Below are 15,872 nucleotides of genomic sequence, written 5' to 3' on the forward strand. Positions count from 1 at the left end.
CCTAACATCATTTGTTCACCATTTTTGACACCTTTTATTCATTCTGTTACCCGGCTTTACTTCTATCTTCTGTATATTTCATTTTAAAATTTAAATTGATTGGTGAGTTTCTTGTGCATCTGCTTAAGTCTTTTTAAACAAATCCTATTTTCTTCCTCACTGAAATTGTTTCCCCTGTGTCTTCAGAATTTTGTTCTTGAGCATCTTCTTCCTAGGTTGTTTCTCCTGAAGCATTTGAATCCCTGGGATCCTACCTGGCTTCCTTTAAGTCCCAACTAAACTCCTACTTTCTATAGGAAGCCTTTGCTGATCTCCTTTAATTGTAGTACCATTCTTCTGTTGATTATTTTCAATCTACCTTCCATTGAACTCATTTGCACATGGTCATTTGGATGTTTTTTCCCCCATTAAACTGTGAGCTTCTTGAGAACAAGGATTATTTTTTTGCCTTTTTTGCATCATTTTGCATAGTGTCTGGTAAATAGTAGGTGCTTAATAAATATTTATTGACTGACTGGTTGACCTATGTTTCTTTCCTTACAAATCTAATTCACCATCACACTATACCCAAATTTCCTCTCCAACAATTAGCATCATAGTGTGAGTATAAGGAAGGGGACAATTCTGAGAAATAATGTGATGATAGAATAGACAGGACAGCAGCTTAAAGATGCTGATCCTATAAGTCTGAAAGAATAAGTAATTTTCAAAATACTTGCTTAATAGATATATTGTCTTTAAGATCTGTAAGGGAGCTTAGATATAATATAAGCCAGTCTACTGTATTTTATACATGACTAAACTGAGGCTCAGAGGAATTAAATGGTTTGTTCCTGGTTGCTTAGTGTGTAAGAGGCAGAGGCAGGATTCAAACTGCTACGTTCTAGTGCCAGTATCCAAATCTAGCATTTTTTCTACTGAACTACAGGCTCCACTTGAGAAATAGTTGGTTAATTTGTCAGAATTGAGTTCCCCAAATGAAATTTATGTTCACATAAAATATCTGGAAAAAAATCTTTAGCATCATTTATTTCTTTTCTTCTTTCAATTACTATGAATCCTAAACAGTTTCAGTATTTCTAAAGCAGTACCTGCAGTATACTTAAAATAGGGATAGGAACTAGAATTGTGATTTCTTTATAAGGAACTCTAGATTAAGAATTTTCCCTTTACCAATACAGATCAACGCCTTTTTGGCAACTTAGATAGTCTTAGGGAGTTGCCTAGAGCACCAAGAAGCTAAGTGATCATACAGTCAGTATGCGTCATAGGCAAGATTTGAACCTAGGTCTTCTAACTCTAAGACAAGTTTTCTACCAATTATACCATATTGTCTCTATTTATAATTAAAGTAGCTCTTTATCAATGACTTATTTTGTATTGTGGCTTTCTTGATGTGTCCATAGATTTTGGCATTTGGGGACAGGAGCAAACAGAAATGACAAGAGATGCTGGGTGTTTCGTTGAATTGGAACAAGCCCTCTCTTCAGTTCCTGAAATGATCAGTGGGATGGCTCTGTGGAGGAAGCAGGTCTGTGCAATCGCAAGGATTCGCCTCTTAAAGTTAAAGCATGAGAAAAAAGCTTTCCTGTGCCTGTGAGTATCAAAGAACTTCACATTTGTTTGGCAAATACATTTAAAAAAGATTCAGCCCTAAAAGGAAGGAAAATCACAAAGGAACTTCTATCTATCTATCTATCTATCTATCTATCTCTGTCTTTCAGTCTCTATTGTCTAATCATCTGTTTTAAAAAATTGAAAAATCTGCAGTTTTTATACATGCAGCAGAACACTAAAGTGGAGTTTATTTGAATCTTTGAATCTCCATTTCATATTGATTTCTTTAAAAAATAGATATAATAAATTCTACCCATAAAAATGTTTGTCTCTACATCTGTTCATCATCTCTCTTTGTCATAAATCTACTGAAAACATGGTTATTAGGTCAGTCAATGACACATGTTAAGCTGCTTCTATGTGTCAGGCTCTGTGCTAAGTTCTGGGAATACAAAGAAGAGCAAAAACAAAATAAAACAAAACAAAACCAGTCACTGCTTTTAAGAAGGTCACAGTCTAATGGTTGTTGCACTGATCAGAGTTCTAAGGTCTTTCAAAGATGTTTTCCTTTACCATGTTGCTCTCCTTTTTATAAATTATTCTCAGGATTCCATTCATTTTGTTCTGTTCTTATGTTATAATAATATTCCATTACATTCATATATTGCAGTATGTTCACACATTTCCTGATTGCCTGAAACAATTTAAGGAATCTCTAGATATTAGTTGCTTTGTTTTGTTTTTCTCTTCTGTTCTCTTCTTGTCTTTTTTTTTCTTTTCCTTTTCTTTTTTTTTCTCTTTTTTCCCCCCTTCCCTTTCCATTTCTCTTCTCTTCTTTACCCTTTTAATTCTACCTTCCAGATCAGGAAATTTGTTTTTCTTGTGACTATATTACTATTCCCTCCCTGATATTATTCTCCTCTTAGCCTCCCCTCCCCACCTTCTTCTACCAAACTGTGTGGAATTCTTTGTTTCAGACAAGAGAGGCAATTTCTCAAAATGAGAGGCAGAATTTTTTGTTTTAATTGAATCTCTAATGTTCAAGTAGTAAAACTCATATTATTTGCAAAAGTTATCATTTTGTTTCCTTTTTACCTATGCTTATTCCTTCAATTTCTTTGAAAAAAAATCTTATTAATAAAGCAAATAGTTCAAGAACTGAATCAAATTGCAATGGTGATAATTGATATTCTTGTTTTATGTTTAATTTTATTGAAAAGAACTTTAGTACTTCATTATATGTTAAGTTCACTATTTGCTTCAGATAGATATTATTTTCTATTGGAGGGAAAGGTCCATTTATTCTTATACTTTTAACATTTTTTAACAGAAATGGGCATTGTATTTTTGTCAAAACCCTTTTCTGTATCTATTGATACAATGAAATTTTTGTTATTTCCAGTTTATTATGATCTATCATGTTTATAGTTTTCCTAATACTGAACCAAACCTGCATTCTTTATTTGAATCCAACTGATCATAGTATGTAATCTTTTCGATATATTGCTGTAGACTCTTTACTAATATTATTTATTTTTCTTTTGAGTATTCATTAGGGATATTGGTCTATAGTTTCTTTTTCTATTTTCTCTCTCCCTGGTTTAGGTATCAAGATTATATTTGTATCAAATAAGGAATTGGTTTGGATCTCTTACTTTCCTAGTTTTAAAAACAGCTTATGTTGCTTAAAGATTGCTTGTTGGGTTTTTTTGTTATTTCCCAGAGCACCCAGCACAATACATTATATGTAATAGGCACTTAAGAAATGATTATGGGACCAATGAATGATAAATCCTAGAACCTTAGCATCTCCCCCTATCCTTTTCCTTTGGTACTTGGAGGTAAAACTACCTGTTAGCCGGGGGTCCCAGTAAGTTTCAGAGGTAGATGTCATCGTTGTCCCTCAGCTGTATCCAACTCTTCCTGACCCCATAGGGATTTTTTTTTGGCAAAGACACTGGAGTGGTTTGCCATTTCCTTCTCTAGTGGATCACTTTTTGTCAGAGGTGGATGCTTCCTGCCAAAAAAGTAGGCTGCTCAGCCCATTATGCTTAACATGCTTGATCCTGGCCTCACTCTCTCCTGTTACATTTTGCCCAGGACAGAGTTCTCAAATCTCTTTTTGCCATCAGCTTTACACTTGAGTCTGTGTTACTCCTATTTAGGGGACTCATGATAAACACTACCATTACATTCAGCTACTTAACAACAGATTAACTTTAGCAAAGGAATTTTTACTTAAAAAATATGGCAAGAAAAAAGTACAAACTTTTTTTTTTTCGGCATCTCAGGGGCATAATCACAAGTATACTCAAATTGGATAGTGGGTAATTGGGCTCACAGTTTAGTTCGGTTCCAATATAACATTAGTTCCACCAAGTTTGACTCCAAAGCTGGGTATTTAGGAGTCAATACTGGGTAACTGTAACATCTAATCTGTATTCCTGGTCTCCCAGGTCCTCATAGCCTGCACTCTTGAGCCATTTTGGAGACTCTGCTCTCTGTACCCAGGATGGAAAAGAATTAATGAAAAGGCCAAAGGTCTAGAAATATTTCTTGGTGTTACATGGCCTAAGTGGGAGGGGAAGAAGGCAATTCTCAGATCCTCCCCCCTTACCACAATGTGTGAATGAAAGCATTCACCCTCAGGTGGGAATGCCACCAAAAACCATTTGATTTTTTAAGTCATCTGCTTTAAAGACACTGACCGTTTTGGCTATACTGACAATGGAATAAGGCTGTTTTTATCCATGTGGAAGGACAATGCTGACTGTCCACAAATACTCCAGGCCTCCCAACTTTTGGAACCAGCTCCGTAGCATCATCCATGTGGATGACACCATCTTAGGTAGTTTAAGTGTGTGCCAGATCTTCATTACATGTGTACCACTAGATTATGAATTCAAAAATCCTCAAAGGCTCCTCAGTATAGGCTTCGCTTTTGTTTTGTTTTGTTTTTCTTTTACATTGCCGGTTCTGACTCTGTTCTATTGTTTCCCCTGGGAATGCACTCTGACAAGGCCCCATGTTTCTACTTCACAAAGGAACTGCCCCACCAGACCAGGTGGGGATCTGAAATGTCATTGGAGTTGAAGTTATAAAGTAATTGACTTGTTCCTTCATGTGTTTTTACCTTCCTTCTTTGTATGCAATTAGCTGATTCACCATTTAAGACAGCACAGTAATGATTATGGAATAGCGATAGGGACAGGGCCTCTGATTTCCCTGGTAGTGGGAACTCTCTGGTGAGGAAACTCTATCAATTCAGGTTGGCAACTTCTCTGTGTTTTATATAATTAGCACTAGCCCAGAACACTAGGAGGTTAAATGACTTCTTCACTGTCACAAAGCCAGTAGGAGTCAGAAGTAGAACTTGAATCCATGTTGGTCTGGCCCCAGAATCAGCTCATTATTTACTCTGCCATGCTTCTTCTCTCAGTGATTATGATTATTATTAAACGTGTTGCATTAACTCACATTCTTACCAATTTTTTATGTCAGCATGCCTGTTTAATTTTAAAATGATTTGTTGATTGAATGTTTGTTTCTAAATGGAGCATGATCGAATGTCATGCAAAACGAACATTGCCACACATAACTTTATTTTTCTTCTATTTAGATTATTGGTGTTTGGAATTGGTTATTTCCCTTTCATTATGGAAAACATATTGTATAGAATATTTCGTCAAACCAATTCTTGGGGAATTTCTCCTAACATGTATTTCCTTTCTCCTGGACAACATCCGCATACTCCTCTCACTAGCCTATTGGTTGTCAATAACACAGGTAAAAAAAATGTATATATATATTATACATGCATATGTAGGTTATTGACATCTATCCTTCTATTTAATTTACTCTTAAGAAATAATAATTGTGAGAAAATGAAAATATCCAGCTTCATTCAGCATTCATAAAATATGATGAGGCAAAAGAAAAATTGCCTATTTAACTTTTGTGCTGGGATAGGGAGGGGGTGGTTAAAGCACAATGGATCTGGGTTATGATTAATTATATTTTAATAGTTCACTTGGGTCAAATCTCTACTCAGAAACCCAAGAAATTCTCTTTTCCAGACAGACCCATAGGCAAGCCCTGCTACTAAAGGCAACCGTGTTAGTAATATTATATCAGAATAATGGTTTATTAGGAAAGATGCATTATTATATTGTGTAAATGAATGATAACACCCCCAAATTCTACAGGCTTTCCCCAGTGCCACTGTCAAAAGCAATGTGAGCATCTTCTTGTGTTCACAACTGCATCTGCCTCCCAATCTACAATGCTTCTTTCAACTATAATCATTGGTTTCTACAGCTGTTTCTATAGTACTCTCTTCTGCTGCTCTCAGCTAAATTCTCCTCCTTGGCATCATCTCTCCTGTCCATTAGTGGGACCTACCACTCTCTTTGGGTATCTGGTACAAATAAGAGGAGTCTAGGATTTTCTCTCCTAGTACATTAAGGGACTATAGTTCTACCCATTGTAACTTTCTCTAAAAATCTCATAAATTTAGCTAAAAGGTGCTAGATCAGGTATTATCCTTTTTCATGGATTATCTCATCTATGCATACAGAGACCCATCAACTGAAATTCCTTTCAGTCTCTGTGTGCATTGTAAGATTTACCCAGAAACATGTTCTTTGGGTTTCCCTTCACAAAGTTACTTCTCCTTTTTTCCTCGTAGCTTATAGCTTCCCATTCCACATATAATTATTGCAAAGTCTCATATGTGAACCCGGGGCCATGAAGTTGGCTTTAAAAATATTTTGATAATTGTATTTCAATATAGTTGGCTTCCTTTGTAATCTTAGGTGTTTTATTTTATGCATTTAAAAACATTGTTCTGAAAACAACTATAAAGGCTTTGCCAAACTGCCAAAGTAGTTCATGATACCAAAAGAGATCAATTACTTTTGCTCTAAAGTGACCTGAATTCCATTCTAATATGTCGTCTAATCTTTGAGATCAGAGATAGATATCCAACCCTAAAGGAAGGATATCTTATCTCTCTTATCTCGGCTGTTAAGCATTAAGACTTTGATAAGGGATAACAAGACACTGAATGTTCCCCAACTCATTTTCTCAACTCAGTGGATAGGATTATTCAAATCACATTTGGAAAGGCTGTCTCTAGGCAGCCATCAAAACATACATACCTTTGGCATAATTCTCCCAAATTGGTTGGAGTTGGGGGTAATGGCAAACTTTAAGAGAGAATAGCAGCCTTTCAGGAAAGTGTGGGTGGCAGGAAGACAACCTCAACTGAATCAGTTGAGTAAACAATTTGCTACAATCTGGGGGAAATGACAGGTCTTAATAGGAACAAGTGGAATTAAAGTTTCCTCTAAGATTTTCAGATAATGGAAAATAAATAATGATAAAACACAGAGAAATATAGTATACGAAACACATTTTGACATTTAAATTCAACTGAACCAATTAATAGGACAGAAAGCTGTTTAAAAGCAAATTAGATAAATGCCATTCATTTACAGCACTAGAACATTCCTGGGTCACAAATTCCTTTCTATATCCATCATTGAAATTTCATTAATTACAGGTCTCTGGAAAAAAATACATAAATCATGAGAATGAAATGTTTACTTGTAAAAGGATTACGATGTTCACAAGTAAACCTTTTTACATTCTAGGAAATTTGTTTCTATGTACAATAGGTTGATCAAATCCACCTAAATTGTAATGAGTGTTAAAACTATCTTTTTTGGTGCTTTTTCACAATTGAATCCTGTCTTCTATTATTTCCTACATGTTAGGGTCAAACCTTGAAGATTTTGTACGTTCATTGAAGCGTCAGAATATTGTTTTGGAAGTAGTTAACTTTAGGAATAAAAATGGTATAGAAGATCCATCCTATAATGGAGCCATCATAATCTCTGGTAAACAAAAGGTATGTTCTCTATTCCTCTCTCTCTCTCTCTTTCCCCCCCCTCTGTGTGTGTGTGTGTGTGTGTGTGTGTGTGTGTGTGTTTGAGTGTTCATGTATTTAACTAAAGGGTTTAAGCCTTACTCCAAATCATAAAAATAGCAACATGACAATTCATCCAACTTATATTTTATTAACTTACAAACATCTTTGTCCATTTTTAAAGACAATACCATATTCTGAAAATTAAAAAAAAAACAACTTAGTGAGATGCTCTTGTCCATAGCAGCAGCAACCATAACAATAACCACTTCCATTACCACCTCTAAAAATCCTACCCATCATCCGTTTCCCAAAGGGCTTGGGCCTCAGCCAAGGCAACTTTAGGGAAATAAACTAAGATGATACATAGAATGTATATTCTGGGACTGTTATGATAGCTGTGAAGGTTTGACAGAAATACTAAAATACTAGCAAACTGGGCTATGAAGATACCATTTATTGGATAAGCACCTCAGTTAATGTGATGCAATTGATCCTAGGAGTTAAAGAAATAGATCTAAGTGGTTTAGAGTTACAAGTCAATCTTACACAAAAAAAGTTCAATGATCAGATTGACATGAAGGATAGCTGGCAGGGAGGACACTTTATGTTCTGTTGTTACAGAAAGGAACAAAAATCAGAAATACCCATGCCCCACATGCTGGAAACACTTCAGTACAGATGGTGTTCATCACTAAAGTGAGCAAACTATGCTTGAAATAAACTGAAGACATGATTGTTTCTATTATATGCCAGTACCTTATGATAATAAAATTAGAAACAGATATTATAGGCAGAAACTCCACATTGTTTTTTTGTTGATGGTACCCTCAGCTCCAAGTCATTGAACAATGTATTACTGGCAATAACACTAGCTAATATTTATATCAGAGATGTTAGGTGGCACAGTGGATAGAGTGCCTAACCTGGAGTAAGAAAGACTTGAGTTCAAATCCAGCCTCAGACACTTACTAGCCATGTGACCCTGGGCAAGTCATTTAACCCTGTTTGCCTCAGTTTGCTCATCTGTAAAATGAGCCAGAGAAGGAAATGACCAACCACTCTAGTATTTTTGCCAAGAAATCCCCCAAAGGGGTCATGAAGTCTTGATAGAACAACAGCAGTGATATTTATATAGCGCTTACTATGTGTCAAGCACTGTGCTAGGCACTTTACAGTTATTATCTTATTTACCCTCACAACAACATTAGGAGGTAGGTGCTGTGATTACTCTAGTTTTGCAGATGAGGCTAACAGAGGTGGTATAGGTGATGTCTTTTGATTCCTGCATTAATTCGATTTAAGTGAGGGAGAGTTGCACGAAGTTGTTGGCCTTACTCTCTCCTCCCAAGTAATCACAGTCCAGTGGCAGGACAGAATCAATACAACTGGTGATGGCTCAAGACGCAGTGGGTGACTTTGGTGTCGTCGATTTCTAACCAAGCTCTAAGCGCTCCACAACGCCTGCCTTCACTGCCTTCATGGCCTTTGAGAACAAATTGTTCTTATCTGCCCCTTCAGCCAGGGGAAGTCTTTACATGCTTGGGGTACTGCCCTAACTCTCCAATGGGTTTGAGACCCATTGGTTACCCTCAACCTAGTTTAGCCCGTCTGCCGATATGGTTTACTAGCGTGTGGCTGCTGTGCATGTTACAGCTTTTTGGAGCCCCAGGTGAGAGTTGGGTGGGACAAGTGGACACCAAAGGTGGAAGGCAGCCCTGAAAAGGGCTCAGCAGCCATCACACTGGAGGTGCTAGTCTTCCCTGAACACACCCTACACCCCTAACAGAGGTGAAGTGGAATGGAACTTCCCGACTCCAGGTCAATGAAGCACAGGATGATCATAGGAAATTATTTCATTTCTAAGTCTAGGCAATCAATCAATCAATCAATTGATGGAACACTTACTAAGAGCCTACTATGTACCAGGCACAATGTTAAATGATAGGGATTCAAAAAGAGGCCAAAAAAAAAAATAGTCACTGCCCTCAAGGAGCTTATAATCTAATGAGGGAAACAATAAGTAAATACACACACACACACACACACACATATGTGACACATATGTCCACACAAACACAAAGCAAACTATATACAGGATAAATAAGAAGTAATTAAAAGAGGGAAAGCACTGGAATTGAGAGGTCAGGGAAGGCTTTCCGTAAAAGATGGGATTTTATTTGGGACTTAAAGGAAGCCAGGGAGGTCAGTAATTAGAGTGGAAGAAGGAAGAAAGAGAACATTTCTCTGGCATGGTAGACAGTCAGAGAAAATGTCTAGAACTGAGAGTTGGGATGTCTTGATCTTGGAACAGCAAGGAAGCCAATATTATTGGATCAAAGAGTATATGCCAGGGAGTAAGGTGCAAGAAGACTAGAAAGGTAAGAAGAGGCTAGGAAATGAAGGGCTTTGAATGCCAAACAGGATTTTATATCTTCTCTAGGAGGCAATAAGAAGCCACTGAAGTTTACTGAGTAGGTGGGGTGACAGGGTCAGACCTGTTTTAAGAAAAACACTTTAGTTGCTGAATGGAGATTGGATTAGGCAGACCCACCAGCAGTCTATTGTGATAGACAAAATAGAAGAAATTTAGGAGCTACAGTACAATTTGAAGAGGTGAAAGCTGGAGAATATGGGGTAATTTAAAATCTTTATTTAACACAAGAAGTTATATCAAATAATGAAGTATATGACAAAAAAGATGCTGATGTCTCAGATGATGTTGAAAAGGAATGAACATACTTTGTCTGGAATTTCAAAAGTCCCCTTTTGAATCTGATGCTATTAATGATAATTTACCAGTAGACCAGTTGTACCAGAATAGAATAATGTATTTAAAGCTCCCATTTATTGTAGCCATTATGTATGTTCCCACAATATTTGATAAAAGTGTAAAAACACACCTGGACCTGGGCACAGTAGGATTTATGTTGGTCATTGCCATGGTAAGAGTTTTAGGATGAAAGTGGAATTATCAGATGATACTCCTTAAGAATAAAGATTAAATGCCAGGATGACAGAAGTGACTTGAGAGATCTATTAAAGGCCTATGCACCAAAAAATCTTATGAATATAAAGAGCAAATCATTTATTTATTCAGTAATTATTGAATAATTATCCAAAAGTGTGCTGACATTTATACTTTCCTAATTATTGCAAAATTTTAGACTAAGTTCTTCACTCATGACTTTTTTTCATATAATACAGATATTTAGAGGTAGACCAAGTACAGCAAAAATGCTAGATGATTTGATTTCTACATGGAAAACTGTTTTCCATTTAAAACATGACACTAGCACAATAATATTAAAAATTGTTATAAAACATGATATTTTCCGGGAGAAAATTGAAGTCCATCATAGTTCTCTTTAGCCTTCACTATTATTATAACTCCTAAATAGAACCAGCTATGACTTCTAAGTTAAAGGAGTGGAACCAAAGCATCTTATTAATTACCTAATGTACATTGACAACATCAAATTATAGGGTTCCACAGCAAAAACACTTTACATAGCTTTTTCATTTCATTTTTCATTTCATTTCTTTCCCCAATGATATCAAAATGTCAGTTGGCCTCAGTAAGTATAAAATTCTTACTGTGTGCCAAGGAAAGGTAGAGACAGAAAGAATACTCTTAGAACAAGATAACATTTCACGAACAATAGTAAAGCCAGACAAGTACAACTATTGAATTTTTAAAATGTAAATCTAGATGAATTGTATGGGGCATCTAAGTTCCAAAGGCAGAATCAAAAAACCCTCCTTGAGTGAAATTCACATGAACTTAGACAATAATATGTTGACAAAGAAGAGTTGAACAAATGGTGGTTTGATTTGTTTATGGAGATTAAAGAGCTTATATTAGAAGAAATTACAGAAAGGTTGTCCCTTAAGGAGTCTGGACTTGGAGATGAATACAGATCATACAAGGATTTATAGAATCTGTGTAATATGCTGCTTCAGACTATAAAAATTTAATACCTACCCTACAAGACATGACTTGGTGACTAGAGCCCTACATCACAAACTCACTACCTTTCATTGACTAATAAATGACAAATCTTCTTATTACAACTACAGACCTCAAAATTGCCTAGAGAACTAAATCAATAAATTTTATAGCAAAGGGAGAATCATCACAGACATGTTTATTACCTACAGTTAGCCAGACATAACATCAGTACATAAAAGTTAGAGAAGTCATTTTAAATAGATGCGGCCGTCAAATATGCCTGACCTCCAAGCTCTAATAAATGAAAAGTGTTCAAATTATAATGACTTATAAGAAAAAATAAAAATTATGTGAGAATAGGATGAAATACATATTATCTCTACCATCTTTTCTGTTACTGATGTTAAACTGAGGATGTTTTTAGTGAGCCTATAGAAGCTGGGTTTATATTCTAGTACTTTTGTCCAACTTCAGTTTTTTTCCTCCTACCTGGGCAATAATCTACAGAACACTAAATATAATATAATAGAAGCAGGCTAATGATTTGTTCCAGGGCTATCTCTATAGTCACTCTTTTAAACAAAATGATAATTATATTTTATAATAACAATTTTAATAATAACAATAACTCATTTGCATAACTTTATAAGGCAGTTTCTGCACAACAACTCTGTGAAACAGGTCATGTATATATCATATTTATGAAGAAAATATTTTAATATTTATGAATAATGAATGAGTTGGACTTCAACCTTATCTCCCAAACTCCAGATATAATAAAACGTTTTAATTTGTTGATACATATTATTAATGGTAATAGTTACAACCATTGACTGATAAAATGTTAGCTTTATCTACTAAAATATCTACTTTGAAGTGTGTGAAAATAAATCTCCTAAAATATCTTCTATATAATCATGTATGTGCATCTCTATTGTATTTAAAAATACTAACTTTTTCAATTTGTGTATGCCTTAAGCAATGAAAAGAATGCAAAAGGGTATTTAAAAGGTAGATTTACTATAGCTAATTCTAAAATTGGTTTATGTTAACATTATCTAACTTCTTAATATCAACCAAAATGAGTGTAACTTGGAAAACAAAAGAAACGTGTGGTAAGAGGTGGTAAATTAATTTGTGGGGATGGCTCATATTTATTAAAATAATTATGCCCAAAGTTAAATTTCTCATTTTTTGTTCATTCTAGATATTATCCCTCAGAGCTCCAGATAAATTTAAAGATGAGATTTTATTAAAATAATGGCAAATCAATTTATAGATATGCCACTATAAACATAGGGAATTGCTTTTTGCTCTTAGGACTTTTACTCTTCTCAGAAAATGAGGCGTAATTGTCAACCATTTGCAGATCAGAGATGTTGATCTCTGTTTTGTAATGGAGAGCCTGCTGTCTGAAACTTTAGGCAAAAGCAATTCATAGATTATTTTAAAAGACTTAGTGTATCTACATCATAGCAGTTAAGACCATCGACCTTGGAAGCTCACACCTTATAGTTTCTTCCACTCATATCTAATTTCTATTCTGAAAGAAAAGAGGAGAAAACAGACTGCATTAATTTCTTCTCTATTTCATACTTCAGTTTAAAATCTTAAGGAAATTCAGGAAAAAAGCAACTTTGTGCTGAATTCAATACAATGACAGCAAACTATATTTTAAAAAAATAATACTTAGCTTTCTACTACTGCAGAAGTACAACCACAATAACTGAAAAAAAAAATCCAATCCTTCTAGACTTTCATTATTCCTGCTGGATTTTTTTCTTTAAAGAAAAATTGAGGGTTGGTAGAGGAGATGCTAGATATAACTGTTCTTGTCTCCCTTCAAATCACATTCAGACAGCCATGCTATAAATGTTTTTAATGGCCTTTTTTTGTTGTTGTTCTAAATGGGGGAGAGGGTTTGGAAGAGTGGAAAGGTAGATTTTTGCTGATTGAAATAAAATGTTAACTAAAACAAATTAACTGATACAAAGTGAAATAATTAGATTTATTGGTTTACATAATAAACATTACAACTTAAAAAAAAGAAAGAAAAATTCATCAGCTCCCCTGATAAGGAAAAAAGATGACAAAAATATCAGAATTTATTTTAGAAAATGTTTTTCTCATTTTAAAATAGAAAGTCAATTTTCTCATATTTAACTGGAATTGGAGGAACCTAACCACCTCTGAAAGGTGGGATTTTGTTGGGTAGTATCTTCCCTGTGAAATTCAAATGTACTTTCATGGCAAAATAGTGCCATCTATTGGACTTTTAGGATATTGCTTGCTAAAGACCATTTAAGGCTGTGTGTCCTTAACTTTATTTCATGGAACCCTGATGTTTCTAATCATATGAATAGGAATTTTATGAGAAAATTTTAAGACTGGATGCATATTTCTAAAATATTTTCTAAAATTTGAGGCTGCTAGATGGCACAGTGAGTAGAGCACCGGCCCTGGAGTCAGGAGGACCTGAGTTCAAATCCGGCCTCAGACACTTGACACACTTACTAGCTGTGTGATGTTGGGCAAATCCCTTAACCCCAATTGCCCTGACTTCCCGCCTCTAAAAATATTAAATTTAAAGTTAATTATATATAAAATGTCATGAACAATAATTTTTATTATGAAAATAGATTAAATTTCTTCTGTATTCCTTATACATTTTTTTCCCTGATTTCTCTTTATTCTAGAGGCTTTATATGTCCTTAGCACTCCCCCACTCTGATGGATATTTAAGATTTGCCTCCTTATTTTCTTAGCCTCAAAGTGTTCCATAGTTCAATTAGTTTGGGAAGCAGTGATTCAAAATATGCTGTTTTTCTGTATATGTATAAATTAGCCATTATTCCCACTATCAACATTAGTTGACAGTTTCAAAATCCTGAGTTCTTGAACACAAATAAGGTATGTTGCCAAATGTTGTTAATGCCAACATTAACTTCATTCAGGACCTTAGGCAGAACATAGTGATTTATAACGTTTTCATGTATCATACACCAGAAACTTTGCTTTAAGAGCTCACATTTATTGTTCTTAAGCATTACAGGTTTTCAGTTGCATGCAATACCAAGAGGCTGAACTGTTTTCCTGTTCTCATGGGTGTTATTAGCAATGGGCTACTTGGAATTTTTGACCCATCGGAACATATTCAAACGAGGAGAAGCACGTTTTTTCACGTAAGTATAGTAATGCTTCATTTATCCATCACTGTCAGTAAATATAATGTTTTAAAGAGTGACCTTTCTAGATAAATGAAATCTTTTATTAACCATGAAGTTTTTCTCTTCTCTCCTTACTAAGAACTTTTAGGAGAAATCTTTCCAAAATGTATACTATACTTCCCTACTTTATTAAAAAGAATATAATAAACATAATTTAAAATTTTTATGATTACTTGGTTAATCACAAACCACAGGTTCCAACAAGTTTAGGGTATGAGAAGACTTTAGAATAATCTAATCCAACCCCATTTTTTAAAAATTTAACTCATTGATTTTTAAGATGTTTATTTTATATCACCTTAATTTCCCATTATATCCCTCCCTACTCCCTCTTCTAGAGAGTTATCCCTTAAAACAAAGCACTGAAAAAAATCATTTTGGCAAAGCTAATCAACAGATCAATGGATCATTATGTATGTATTCATATTCATATACATAGATATGTATATACATACATACATACATACATACACACATACATGTCTACAAACATTGTCCCTTATCTTTGCACAGTTTAGTGACTTTGTTAGATTACATTCCCAAATTGCTTTCCAGAGTGGTTGGACTACCTCACAGTTCCAAAAGTGAACTAGTGTGTCTGTCCTATAACCATTCCAACATTTGATATCTGCTCCTCCCCCCCACTTTTTTGTTATCTTTGTAAATCTGGTGGCTACGAGGTGGAACCTCAGAGTTAAGTTAATCACTAAATCCTTTGATCATGTATCTACTGAAGACTGTTTCTTGTTCTTATATATTTGAATCTCACTTATCTTTTATTTGCCTCAGTTTTTTCCTCTGTAAAATGGGTATAATAATAGCAACTACTTCTCAGGGTTGTTGTAAGGATAGAATGCAATAATAATTCTAAAGCACAGCACAGTGCCTGGCACATAGTAAACGCTGTTATCTTTATTGCCTATAAATCTTGAATATAGAGAGAAGTTTGCTACAAAGATTTCCCTACCATTATTACTTCCTTTCTTAGCTTCCCTCACATTTATAATTGTAATTCTTCTGAAGGAGGTGAAAGAGAAAGAATATGACCAACATCAGCTATTTCTAACAGAGATGACCTGCTTCTCTTCCAATATTTTTCTAGGAAAGTCACTTGATCTCTGATGTCCAGTTTCCTCATCTGTAAAATGGAGAATATAATAGCTCCTGCCTCTTAGGGTTCTTGTCAGGATCAAATGAGAGAACATAC

At 34.9% G+C, this 15,872-nt stretch overlaps 1 protein-coding gene across 1 annotated transcript in view; it reads left to right on the forward strand.

Moving 5' to 3' along the window:
• Positions 1–15,872, forward strand: part of LOC118848058 (ATP-binding cassette sub-family A member 10-like) — a 118,390-nt gene that overhangs the window by 56,932 nt on the left and 45,586 nt on the right. The window contains exons 19-22 of the mRNA XM_036756797.1: positions 1,407–1,596; positions 5,177–5,343; positions 7,335–7,468; positions 14,483–14,620. Coding sequence (XP_036612692.1) covers positions 1,407–1,596; positions 5,177–5,343; positions 7,335–7,468; positions 14,483–14,620 — 629 coding nt within the window. The remainder of the gene's footprint in view (positions 1–1,406; positions 1,597–5,176; positions 5,344–7,334; positions 7,469–14,482; positions 14,621–15,872) is intronic.

Source organism: Trichosurus vulpecula, chromosome 4, assembly GCF_011100635.1.
Source record: "Trichosurus vulpecula isolate mTriVul1 chromosome 4, mTriVul1.pri, whole genome shotgun sequence".
Classification (NCBI taxonomy): domain Eukaryota; kingdom Metazoa; phylum Chordata; class Mammalia; order Diprotodontia; family Phalangeridae; genus Trichosurus; species Trichosurus vulpecula.